This window comes from Dromiciops gliroides, chromosome 1 (genome assembly GCF_019393635.1).
Source record: "Dromiciops gliroides isolate mDroGli1 chromosome 1, mDroGli1.pri, whole genome shotgun sequence".
NCBI classification, from domain to species: Eukaryota; Metazoa; Chordata; class Mammalia; order Microbiotheria; family Microbiotheriidae; genus Dromiciops; species Dromiciops gliroides.
In genome coordinates this window covers 442,549,997-442,563,786 of record NC_057861.1, presented here as the reverse complement: position 1 = coordinate 442,563,786, position 13,790 = coordinate 442,549,997, and the positions used below count along the sequence as shown (strand labels likewise).

At 35.2% G+C, this 13,790-nt stretch overlaps 1 protein-coding gene across 3 annotated transcripts in view; it reads right to left on the bottom strand.

The window, feature by feature from the left end:
• The window catches only part of XRCC4 (X-ray repair cross complementing 4), a 364,483-nt gene that overhangs the window by 321,778 nt on the left and 28,915 nt on the right, over positions 1–13,790 (bottom strand). For 2 of the 3 annotated variants that reach the window (XM_043976414.1, XM_043976413.1), the window contains 2 exons: positions 7,724–7,873; positions 2,290–2,465 (listed from right to left, as the gene is read on the bottom strand). In XM_043976414.1, coding sequence (XP_043832349.1) covers positions 2,290–2,465; positions 7,724–7,862 — 315 coding nt within the window. In that variant the 5' untranslated portion in view covers positions 7,863–7,873. The remainder of the gene's footprint in view (positions 1–2,289; positions 2,466–7,723; positions 7,874–13,790) is intronic. The other variant, XM_043976415.1, reaches the window with a different exon arrangement.

Below are 13,790 nucleotides of genomic sequence, written 5' to 3'. Positions count from 1 at the left end.
GGATATGATAGCTACCTTCAAGTTGAAAGACTATTATACGAAAGAGGGCTCAGACTTGTTCTATTTGTCCTCAGAGAGCAGAAATAGAAGCAGCGGGTAGAAGTTGTGAAGGAGGAAATGTGGCCTTGAAATCAGGGAAACTTCTTAATAATTGGAGCTATCTGGATGTGGAATGGGCTTGCATTATCAGGGATTGGATATGTGTTGGGCTTGTTTGTCCTTCATTTCATAAGAAGAGGACTGATGACATCACAAATTGATATCCTGACTTGCACATGAATTGGATTTCAGGGAGGCAGAGTTGCACAAAGTCGTCAGCCTCACTCTCTCTTCCAGGGCCACTGGAATCCAGTGACAGGACAAAAGTCAAGAAGACTGGCGATGGCCTGGGAAGCAGTGGATGACCCTGGCATCTTCAATGTCTGACCAAGCTCTAAGCCCTCCACAGAGCCTGCTTCAGTCACCTTCATGGCCTTCTCATCCACCCATTCCTCTGGGGGAAGTCTTCACATGCTTAGGGTAGACATCCACCTAACTCACTGATGGGTTTGAGCCCTGTTGGTTACCCTCAACCTGGTTTAGCCCATTTGCCAAGATGGTTTTACTAGGGTGTGGAGCTGTGCATGCTACAGCTTCTTGGAGGTGCAGGTAAGAGCTGGGTAAAGATAGACACCAAAGGTAGAGGAGCAGCCCTGAAAAGGGCATGGCAAGCCCTCACAGCAGGGGAGCTGGTCCCCCTGAATACCCCATACACCTCATGGGGTTAGACTAAATACCTGTAGAGGTCCTTTCACCTTCTTCAATTCTATGATGCCGTGTGATTTTGCTACTTTTCAATATTGTTTGTATATAACACTAATTGTTTTATATAACACTAATTATAAATGGGTCCGACATATGAATATATATAGACCTATTTTGAACACTTATTAGTAAGTGGGCATAGATGCTTTTCTTTATTTCTAGTTTTCTTTTGGGAAAAGGTTTAAATCTTTAATGTGAGAATATATATACAAATATGCACACATATAAAAATTCAGGATTTTTTAAAAGTGGGGCAATGAGGGTTAAGTGACTTGCCCAGGGTCACACAGCCAATAAGTATCAAGTGTCTGAGGTCAGATTTGAACTCAGATTTGAACTCCTGAATCTGGAGCTGGCACTTTATCCACTGTGCCACCTAGCTGCCCCCAAGAATTCAAGATTAAACATACACATACATATATAGATAGATGTAGACCCTCCATTAAATTCTTACTCTGAATCCTCATTTTAAAGTAGAGAAAACCCTGGTAGCACACTGCTAGGAAGGCTTTGAGTCTGGGCCCAGTGATGGAATCAGATATGTGCTGTCCAAATAGCAGTCTAGCTAAGTTGGATATACTCCTAAATAGGGTAAGGACATTTTAAATCATATAATCCTTAGAGATAATCTGTTAATTCATAGAGGACTAAGGGAGTGTAATCCTTGTTGTTCAATTTAGTTCCAATACAAAATGTCATTAATAATTTATATATGAAACTTGAACTAGACTCCATTCACAAAAGGCTTCATACATGAATGAGCATCCAGAGATTAAAATAACAACAACAAAAAAAACCCAATCCAGTTTCTGAAAGGTTGTCCAATTTAATAGAAAAACATTTAAACATTTTTAATGAGTTTATTTGACTTTGTTTCTATTTCAGTGTTTTCTAATTAACTGCATATGCTAAGAAAATGCCTTCACTTTTGTTAGATTATGCTTGATACTTTATAGCATACTGTGATTGAAAGAGGGAAATTAAATATAACAATTTAAATATTTATAGCAATTCTTTTCTGTTCTTTTATCAACACTTTCCCAAGCATGTTCTGACACTACTCTGTCTAAATGTGTACAACTTCCAAGCTGACTTTAACAAAACTACTCCATCATACAAATATCTATAAAACATCTGGCATTATCATGAAGAATATCACTGACAAAAAATAATCATGTAATTACTTTACTATAGCAATAATAGTAAGTTCTGTCCCTTGATAGAATATACCTAAAATTTCTTTTAAAAAAACAACAGTATTAGTATTAAACATCGATAAAAATGTATTACTGAAATAATTTTCACAAATCCTTAATGAAGTTTTTTGATGCAATATTTTTATATGTACCCACACTCAGAAATTAGTGCTTATGAGCCATATGTTCTGATCACAATGTTCTATTTGCTTTCTTTAGTCAACATGATTAATTCTTGTTGAGAGTTTTGACATTTTATCATGAGAAATATTATGAAAATTTTACTTACAGAAACATCTTTCAGGCTTTTTTCATAGGAGAAATAGCAGTTCTCTTTAGAAAAATCAAATTTGTACACATCAGCTGGTTCTATTCCCAGTACCAGTGCTTTTCTCAGTTCATCAACATACTTGTCTCTTTCCATTGCCATCTCATCAGCTTCCCTGGAAATCTCAGATGCAGTCACTATAAGAAAATATCAGGGGTTTTTTTTAAGTTTCAAGCAAAATTATAACTAGAGAAAATATGTATTTCTCTGTTGAAATACACTTTTCACTACTGGATCTAGCAGATATATAAATTTAGAAAATAAGTCTCAAACCCATTTAAAAACTATTTTACAGTAAATAAAATAGCTCCATTTAATATATTCTACCCTCATTAGAAAAGCATTCAATTTCTTACAAAAAATATTATTGTGGATTATTCAAGCATCTAAGTGGAACAAGATTTAAAGAAATTTGCAATATCTATAGATAACTGAACTTCATAGGATCATACCTAGAAGGAACCTTACAGGCCTCTTAGTCTAATCTTCTCATTTTAAAGATGAAGAAATTTAAGTCCAAAGAAATTAATCTAAGTTGTGCAAGGGAACACTGGTAGGAAGATTCTGAGCCAGGATTTTAATCTAGATATTCTAATTCCAAAATCAGCAATTTTTCCAATAACTCAACCTGCCTTCCTAAATATTAGCAAAGAAATCTATGCAACTGTTATATAGCTCAATCTAGTGCAGATTCTTACTGACATGAAGCCAAAATTTCTCCCTGTAACTTCTATTCATTGTCCTAGCTCTTGTTCCCATTGTAAAAATAAGGACAGAAAAACTTTACTCCATCTTCCATGTGACTTATCTCCCAATTAAAAAAAAATAAAATGCTAACTTGTCCATTCCCTCAGTTGTTCCTAATCTTCTGTAGTTTTCAGACTACCTATCATCTTGGTCACTATCCTTTATTTGTACTCTAATTTGTTTTATCATCATCATCATTTTAAAGACTGAGCCTCCCTATAGAGAATCTACAAACTGGCCCAAATCCAATATTAATCAGCACTGAAGCTTTGACCTGCTCCATTTCCAATCCGGGCTCATTCAAACAGGCTGTCTGAGCAGACAGTCTTGGATTCCTGGAAGCTCACCATACTAGCAGTGCCAGCCTTAGTGCAAATAACCAATCAGCTTAGCCCACTGCAGTTCAAAGCTCCAGAGCACAAGCAATCTACATCAGAACTAAAAATAGAATTTTAGCTTTCTCATCCGATTAGAGATATTTGATAGTATCATTTCATTTTTTTAATACTTCACTGATTTAAAAAGTATTTGGTCCACTGAAATCTACCACAAATTTTCTCAATAAGTCTGAAAACTTCTCCAAGATAATACAAATGTAGATTTGTTATTTAATGATGAGAAGGTTGAGTTTATATTTATGCTTGTTAGAAGAAAGTTATCATAAGTTGTGTTGCTATTGCTGACATTCTCATAAAAGCCATATGATAATCTATAGGTATTTATGATCACATGACATCAATTACCAACCATTTTATTTTTTTGTTTTGTTTTGTTTTTGCAGGGCAATGAGGGTTAAGTGACTTACCCAGAGTCACAGAGCTAGTAAGTGTCAAGTGTCTGAGGTCACATTTGAACTCAGGTCCTCCTGAATCCAGGGCCGGTGCTTTATCCACTGCACCACCTAGCTGCCCAATTACCAAGCACTTTAAGAGTTAACACAGTGTTAACGCATTTGAGGCAAAAGTAGTAAACTCCCACCCCCAAATACAAAAAAACAAAAACAAAAACAAAAACAAAAACCCTCCAAGACTATAGATTAAATATTTGTTAATGAAAAACTAATCAGTGGATTTAGTGGATCAGAAATTAAAAGGGGCTCTTCAAATCTTCTTCAGATTGGCAAACTTGATTAAAAAAAAGGAAAATTTTGGAAATGCTAAGAGAAAATAGGTACATTAATGCACTGGTTTGTTTTTGTTTTTGTTTTTTGGTGAGGCAATTGGGGTTAAGTGACTTGCCCAAGGTCACACAGCTAGTAAGTGTTAAGTGTCTGAGACTGGATCTGAACTCAGGTACTCCTGACTCCAGGGCCGGTTCTCTATCCACTGCACCACCTAGCTGCCCCAATGCACTGTTGATAGAGCAATGAATCTGTTCAGCCATTCTGGAAAACATTTTAGAGCTATGCCTAAAAAGCTACCAAATTGTGCTTGTCCTTTGACAAAGCAACACGACTACTAGGTCTATAAACCAAAAAGATCAAAGATATATGAAAAGGACCCATATATATGAAAATATTCATAGTAGCTCTTTTTGTAGTAGAAAAGAACAAGAAACTAAAGGGATACTTATAAATTGGGGAATGGTTGAACAAATTATTTTATATGAATGTAATAGAACATAAGTGCATTATAAGAAATAATTTTTTAAATTGTTCCAGAGAAACATGGAAGATTTGTATGAACTGATACAAAGTGAAGTAAGCAGAAACAGAAAACAATTTATAGAATAACAACAATATTGTAAAGACAAACAACTTTGAAAGACTTAAGAACACTGTTCAATATAATGACCAACCACAATTCCAGAAGGCCATTGATGAAGAATGCTGCTGACCTTCTGACAGATTATGGACTCAAGAAACAGGATTTTATTTATATATAGATAGATATAGATAGACATATATATAAACACACACACACATATATATATATATATAATCAATGTGGGAATTTGTTTTGCTTGACCATGTATTTTGTTTTTCTTTTTTTCTGGTGGGATGGGAAAATGAGGATAAAAAATAAATGCTTTTGAATTAAAAATAAAAATGTTTTACCTTAAAATGATGTAAACTTCCAGAGACAGGGACTATTTCACCTTTGTGTTCATAGGACCTATCACAATGCCTGGCACATAGTAACTTGTCCTTTATAAATGCTTGCTGATTGATTTTCTTAACCTTTTCCACAAAATCTTTATTTACAAATATATCAAAAGAAGACTACAACATACAAAGACATAAATTGATTGTAAAGCTGATTGTAAAGTTTTTGCTTAATATCTTAAGCTGTCAAAGCTACTAGACTCAGACACTTACTAGCTGTGTGATACTAGGTGAATCATTTAATCTGTTTGGCTCAGTTTCCTCATCTATAAAATGGAGGTAAATAATAGCATCTACCTCCCAGGGTGGTTATAAGTATCAAAAGAGATAATAATTATAAAGAGCTTAGCACTGTGTCTTACACATAATAAATGCTATATAAATGTTAGTTATTATTATTGTTGTTGTTATCAAATACAAATCATGGTCAATATTGAACCTCATGTTAGATCTTTCCACACTAACTATAAGTGTTAACAATATACTGTTTTGCACATAAAAATTTTTATGAGCAACTTTTTGAAGTTTATTATAAGGGCTTTTCTCTTTAGGTTCTACTCTCTTCCCCCTAAGCACTAACCCAAACAGAATAACAAGAGCTACTGATATTTACATACTACTTTAAAAACTGCCAAGTCCTTTACATGGATTGTCCCAAGTCTTTACCTCACTGCTGCTATGAGGATTACTCTAAGTTATTGGAGGAGAAAAGAGGCATCTTTCAGTGTAGACAGAACTATAGTAAGGGAGATGTGTTCTGAGCATCAGAGATGGAAGGCCCCCTTGGTGACTAAAACTCGTTTTGCTCCATGGAAGCAATGGGTTACTGTAGTACTATTAGCATTATGGCTCAATTTCATTGAAGATAGCTATAATTCCTTGAAAGAGAGAATCTCTCTAATGCTTCTAATGTTCTTTCTATAAGAAAATTCTTTCTGATTTCCAAGCAACCAAGCTATAGACTTCTGAACAAAAATAACCCCACTTCATTTATGAGAATGCACAGAATGACATTTTTTCAGATTAGTATGATGATCTAGACTGTAAAGGTGAAATTCAAGGGAAAATACATAAATAGAATTTGAATTCCTACAAATGACAAAGAAACTTTTTTGTTAAATGTTGATGTATATAAAAGTTATTAAGATTAAAAATGAATTATTCTATGTCATCAATCAATCAAGAAGTATTTATTAAGTGACTCATGTGCCAGAAATCTATTCACAAGATTAAATTAGAATAATATCTTTCAGATAATGAATCAATGCCTCAAGGATCTATAAATTTAGCTAGGTAGATACTTCCTCCAGAAAGGCAGACTGGAAAAAACTATTACTCAGTAGATGGTCTGAGAATTGCTAAGGCTGAAAAAGTCAGCCCTGGCTCTTACCTGCAATCTTCCTTCAATGTCAAATTCAATTATCACAGGCTGTTCAGACAAGACTAAGAGATCTAGGCCATTTATGTTCTGACAAGAAAAATCCCTGTCCCATCTGAAAAGGGAGAGACATATCTAGATAAATGTATAAAGAGTCCATCAAAGAGCAGAGATAGGATTGCCTAGAAGAGGAATTAGCAATAAACCAGATTTCCTGCTCTGGACATGCCACCTTCAAGTAGGAAACAGAGACGAGCCAGGGTCCTCTCAGCTCAAGAGTCAGACGGGGGCTGGATACAGCCCCTCCAGGAGGTTTTGCTGTGAGTGGGAAAACCCCAAGAAGACTCACATTAAGTAAACTGATGTGTTTACTTATATTCTTTTCTAATAGCATAATTAAAGAATTGTATATAGCTAGAACGTGTAAATAACCTCCATTGGTGATGAGCCTCTCTAAATTGAGCAGGGCTGGTTCTCAGAGGACAGAGAAATGGTCCATCCCCAGATTTTCTACCCTGTTAGGTCCTGCCAGAGTTTGCACCCCATTGGTTTGGCTTTCTAAAGCCCACAGTCACTTCTATGTCTTGCTAAGGCAGCAAAGCAGGACTATGGTGCAGGGGATGGATCAATGAATCTAAGTATTTCTATAAGATTTTATAAGAGTCTTAGAAATACTGGACAACTCTTAAAATACTAAAATCTTTGCTAATAATTGGGTTACCATATCTATTTTTTAAAAAGAAAATCAAAGTAAAAATTATTTTAAGTTCATTTTATATAAAAATTACCACAACTCCTTAAATTAGCCTGGATTTTGTAACGTGCTTCTTGATTAGGAAAAGAATGTGACAAATATCAAGGATTTATGCCAAAAAAAGAAAACATATTAACAGTTCCTTGTAAAGAACATTTACTGAAAATAAAGTCAATGATATCCAGAGACCTGAATCCCAGAGCAAAGAAAAATATTTCTTAGAGAGTATATTTTGTATCATTTTCATCATTGGTCATAAACTATAATTATAGACAATAACATCGGACAAGTGTTCCATTTGCAAATAAAAATAATTAAATTATTCAGCATTTACCTTGTTTAAAATCAGATAAGCTTGGGCTATCAATAAGGTACTGACAGTTTAAACTTGAATATTTGCTTTTATTGTTACCTGCTCCACTCCATGCTGACTGACCATCTGTAAGAGTTATGTCAAAACCAGAACCTAGATCTTTTTCCCAAGATACTTGTAGAAAATAAATTATGCTGGGTTCAGAAACAATATGGATTCTGCTCACATTCCGCTCCATTCTTCATTCACCTATTACGGAAAAAGAATAATCATTTAAATTAGTCTTTCTATTCTGAAGGATTCTGTGCTTATTAAAAAGAAAAAAACTGTACAGTCAAAATGGATGTGGCAACATTAAAACATTATTTATCCAACAATTTCAACTATCCAGAATATAGCTGAGAAACATGAAACTCAAAAAGTGTCTAAGATACAGAGCACAGACTCCACACTCAGAGTAGAGCACCAAAGGCCATTCAAAACCCATTTACTTTCATTTTGCATATAATTTAAGAAGTTTAGTTATTTGGTTTTCAAGTCCACAGCAACTCTGAAGCTAGAAGAAGGTTTCTTAGTAATTTATGCACCAACAGAAGCAAGAAACAACAGTTCACTGTGAAGAAGACAGAAAAAACCCTCCAAAAACATAGTAATCTAGAACATAGGGGCAAATGACTCAAAATGTACCCAACTGATGTAAGGAAACCACTATATTATAGCATAATGCAACTGAAGATTACGATAACCTAGTTGACTCATTAAGAAATATCTTAGCTTATTATCAGCACAATCTATTTAAGAAGCAAAAAATGTATGAAATGTATGTTAGAAAGATTTCTATCAAAAATTATTTTTACTTGGTTTTTATGAAGTGGAGGTGAGCAGAGTACACTACAGGAATGGGGGAGAACCTATAGGAAGAGGGAGAAGATGGAATGTCAACATGGGGAAGAACAAGTTTGGCTGAAACACATAGTCAATGAAGAAAAAAAATGTAAAATGAGCTTACAAAGGGAATCTTAAAACCAGACTGTGAAAAGTTTTAGACAGCAAAGAGAATATGTAAGGTGTAGAAAGGTGCCTTCTCTTATGCACTATAGAACTATAGTGGTATATATTTGGATATAGAAATTTTTTTAATTTAAATTTTTTTTTAAATTTAAAAATATTTTAAATTTTTTTGCAGAGCAATGACGGTTAAGTGACTTGCCCAAGGTCACACAACTAGTGTCCAGTGTCTGAGGCCAGATTTGAACTCAGGTCCTCCTGAATCCAGGGCTGGTGCTTTATCCACTGCGCCACCTGGCTGCCCTCTGGATATAGAAAATTAATGTTACTGCTTGTCAGAAGAACATAATCCACCTCTTCCATGCAGCTTGAGAGCTTAGGAAGAGGAAGAGTTCCTGAAATCCCTACTTAAAACTCACATGCATTTTTCCCATCAAAATATTGCATTAGTTCTTAGTTGAATAATATAATTATAGCTCTAACATGACCTCAATTACACTTTAAAGAGTATTAAAATATGTAGTTCAAAAGAGAATCATGGCTGCTGATTTTCAGTTAACACTTTGCTGTTACAATTTGCATAATATCCAAGTCTTTGAGTAAGAGGTTATTCATTGAGAAGAAGATCACAGGAAAGGTGGTAAAGACCACCTAATGCAACCCCCTCATTTTGAAGATGAGGGAACTGAAGCCCAGAGAGATGAACTGATTTACTCGACATCACAAAATAGATCCAGATCCTTGGATATCAAATCCAATGTTCTCTCCAATACATCATATTCTTTCTATTAACTATCTACTTTCTAATCTATAATATTTATAATGTTTTAAACTAGAATTACTTCTTATACAAAGAAATCAATCAATAAAAATGCTTAATATACATTGGTATCTGCAACAATTTATGTTCCTGTTTAGAGCTTTGAAAAAGCAGGGCAAGCCAGTATTATAAGTAATAATTCCAAGCATTAACACTCAATTATATTCAAGTATTAAGTTTTTAAAAGGCATCATAGGCTATAAAAATATTAGAAAAAAATTAATTATAAATGTGCTATACTTCAAGGCCTTCTAAAAGGTATTCCTGTCTCCAATCCATCTCACATATAATCTTTCAAGGATGAATTTTCTCATAGCTTTCATCATGTCATTATTTTACTTAACTTACCATGAGTTCTCATTTCTATCATATCAAATCAAAACTCTTGCATTTAACATGAAAAGTCTTCCAACAACAAACCCCATTCATTTTGCTAAACTTCTTTCATAATTTCCCAATACAGTGGCTCTGCTCCAATGAAGCCATTTCCTTACTATTGGCCACCCACACCTCATCCATAATAGACTCCATGCTTTCACTCATGGCATTTCCCACAGTTATAAAATCCTCTTCCCTTCCATGCACCAATCCATGTCTCTCACCTCTAAGAAAGAAGATAAAAAGCAATCCCTTTTAAGAAGGCTTCTCTTAGGAAGTCCATCTCATTCCAGTCATTCTGTATTCCCTGACCAAGCTTACAAACATTTAAACTGCAACCTTTAATTTTCTATGTGTGTTTTTTATATATTATCTCACTAAAGCCATTGTAAAATCTTCAAACTACATCTTTTTCAATTAATAAGCATTTTCTCTCCCTCTCAACATCCACCTCGCCTATGGGGGGAAAAAAACAAAAATAAAAAACCCTTACAGTGATAATAATATGCATAGTCAAGAAAGACAAATTACAGCATTAGTCATGTTCTAAACTGGTTTCATTCTTGAATTCATCATCTTTCTGTCAGTAGATAAGTAGTATATTTCATCACTGGTCCTCCAGAGTAAGGACTATGCATGGCATTGATCAGTTATGACATTATCTATTGTTTTATGCTTTTTTATTGGTCCATCAATTCCTTAGGAGTAAGTTGTTTTGTCTCCACTGATTTCTTAATACTTTCCTCAATAGAAATTTTATTGTCTTTTGGTCTGTAAAAGATGTCTTTAATGTTTCTGGTTTTCTGCATATGTTTTTGAGGATTTTGTGCCCCAATAAATGGTCAATTTTTGTAAATGGGCAACAGAGAAATGAGAAGTATGTTCATTCCTTTGTATTCCTATTCATTAATTAGCAGAAATTTAGCATATCTAACTTTTCTAAAAGATTCTATTCCGTTTCTTAATTTCATTCTTGGGTTTTGTTGTTGTTGTTGTTCTTAGATTTGTCTAGGACCAAAAGGGGTATGTTGAAGATCCCAAAATTATAACTTTACTGGCTATTTCTCCCTATAATTCACTGAGGAATAAAATTTGATTTGAAGCCCATCTTGCTTAACACATGATTGAAGCAAGAGTACGGATGATAAGACACTAAGGTCAGTAAATGCTATCTTCCATGACTGAAGTTTTCCAGACCCCATAAACCATGGACAGAATTGTGAGAAACTTTCCTAGAGTAATATCTACCAATATGATGAAAAATCTAAAATTAAAAAATCAAAGAAAATTTGATAATTAGAAAGTTTTATGAAATGATGCTGAAACAGATGAGGATATTGGGCAACATCCCACCATCTGTCAAGAAAAAAAGACAGCTGGAGAATAAGAATTTGTCAGTGTTACCAAGAAGGCGTACTCTAAACAGATGATGAAAGTATAATAGTAATAATGACTCACATTTGACAGGCAACAAGCGCTTATTAGCTCCTTACTATATACACTGTACTAAACATCAGGGATACAAGGAAAGACAAAAACATAAACAGTCCTTTCCCTCAAGGAGCTTATCTACTAATGACTAAACATATAAATGAATAGCACATTCAAAGTGATTACAAAGTAAAAGGGAGGTAATCATAGGGTGGAAGGCTGGAGAGATTAAACAAACTCCCTCAGAAGGTGGGCTTTGAAATGAGTCATGAAGAGAGGGCAGGGAAATAAATATGAGGAAGAGGTAAAGAGAGCAAGCATTTCAAGCACAGAGAACAACCAGTGCAAAGGAACAGAGAAAAGAAATGACATATCAAGGAATGATGTATGGAAAGAATAGAAAGTGAGCCGGTACCATTCCTGGAACGTAGGAATGGGGTATGAAGTGTGGAGAAAAAAACTGGAATAAGGAAGAGACAAGATTGTGAAGAGTCTTAAATGCCTCACAGAGAATTTCTATTTGATCCTTGAAGTAACTAGTGGTCCTAGAGTTTATTGAGTAAAAAGAGATGTAATCAGACCAACTCTTTAGGAAAATCACTTCAGCAGCTAGTGGAAGATGGAATAAAGTAGAGAGAGACCAAACAGAATTCTATTATGGTAGCTCAGGTGAGAAGTATTAAGGCTCTGAATTAGGGTGATAGATGCATAAGTAGATATAAAGGGACACACTGAAGAGATGTGAAAGTAGAAACGAAAAGATTTGGTGATGAAATGGAAATGTGGGGTGAATTATGCTAAGGATCACCCTGAGGTTGTAAATCTGGACAACTGGAAGGATGGAGTTACCCTCAATAGTATGAGGGAAATTAGAAAGTGGGGAGATTTGTGGAAGAAAAATGAGTACTGTTTTGTACACTTTCAGTTTGAGATTTCTACAGGACATCCAATTCAAGAGGCACAAAAGGTGGTTGGCTGTAATAGTAGTAGTAGTGGTGGTAGTGGTGGTAGTGGTGGTGGTGGTGGTGGCGGTGGCAGTGGCAGGAGTAGTAATAGCTAACATTTATATAGCATTGTAAAGTTTGCAAAGTAATTTGTAAATAGTATCTTAATTGTAATGTTATTACAATATTAATAATTGTTAATATTATCTCAATTGTAAAAATTATTTTATCCTCACAATAGCATTTGAAGGTAGGTGCTGTTATTTATAGATGGGGAAACTGAGGCCAACAAAGGTTAAGTGCCTTGCCCAGGATTACATAACAAGTGTCTAAAGCTGAATTTGAACTCAGGTCTTCCTGATTCCAAGTCCAATGATCTACACATTGTACCACCTAGCTGCCTAGAGACTACAGTTTAGATGAGAGATCAGGGCTATATGGATCTGGGAATTATCTACAAAGAGATGAAAACTAAACCAAGGAAGCTGATTAGACTATTAAGCAAGGGAGTGCAGATGGCGAACAAAAGAGAGTCTAGGGACAGAGCCTTGTGAGTTATGGAGTATGACCTGGATGAAGAAATAGAAATGGAGACTGAGAAGGAATAATCAGACAGGAAAGAGGAGATACAGGTTGGGCAGCTAGGTGGCGCAGTGGATAGAGCACTGGCCCTGGAGTCAGGAGTACCTGAGTTCAAATCCGACCTCAGACACTTAACACTTATTAGCTGTGTGACCCTGGGCAAGTCAGTTAACCCCAATTGCCTCACCAAACAAAACAAAACAAAACAAAACAAAACAAAACAAAACAAAAAAACCAAAAGGAGATTCAGGAGAGACCACTATCACAAAAACTCTTCAGAGAAGAGAATACCTGGGGGAAGATGCTCAGTGGTGACAAATGCTACAGAGAAGTCAAGATGAATCAAGACTGAGAAATGGTCATTAAAATTGGTAATTAAGAGATCACTTGAGTAAGAAAAGACTTGAGGCAAGGAAAACAATTGGGATGCTATTGCAATAATCTAGGCAAGAGGTGAGGAGATGAATTGAGAGAAAGGATAAAAAAATGGGAAAGATATGAAGGTAAAAATGGAAAGAGTTGGCAGTTGATTACATACGTGGAATGAGGAAGAGGAATTGAGGATAATGCTGAAGTTATAAACCCAGGATATCAGAAGGATTGTATGGTCTTTGACAGAAATTGGTAAGTTTGTAAGAGGAGAGAATTTTAAGGGAAAAATAATGAATTCAGTTTTGGGGATGTTAAATTAGAACTATTCTATAGACTAGCTGTGGTGGTGATGTGGGACTAAAGCTTGAGGAAAGGTGATGGCCAGAATAGAGAGAGCATGGTGTGGAGATAGCCAAGAAGTAGTGTAGACACCTAGTTCCAGGCAAGATAAGGTAGAAGCCCTCCTATCAGAGCCTAGCCTCAGAATCCAAGATTCCAAGCTCAGGAAAGATGTAAACTATGGCCAAAGTTAGAAGCAGCATGGAGAGGAGCTGGCCAAGAAGTGACGTGGAGGCTTGGTTCCAGATAAGATAAGGCAAAAGCTCATTTTATATATGAGGATACAAAAAAG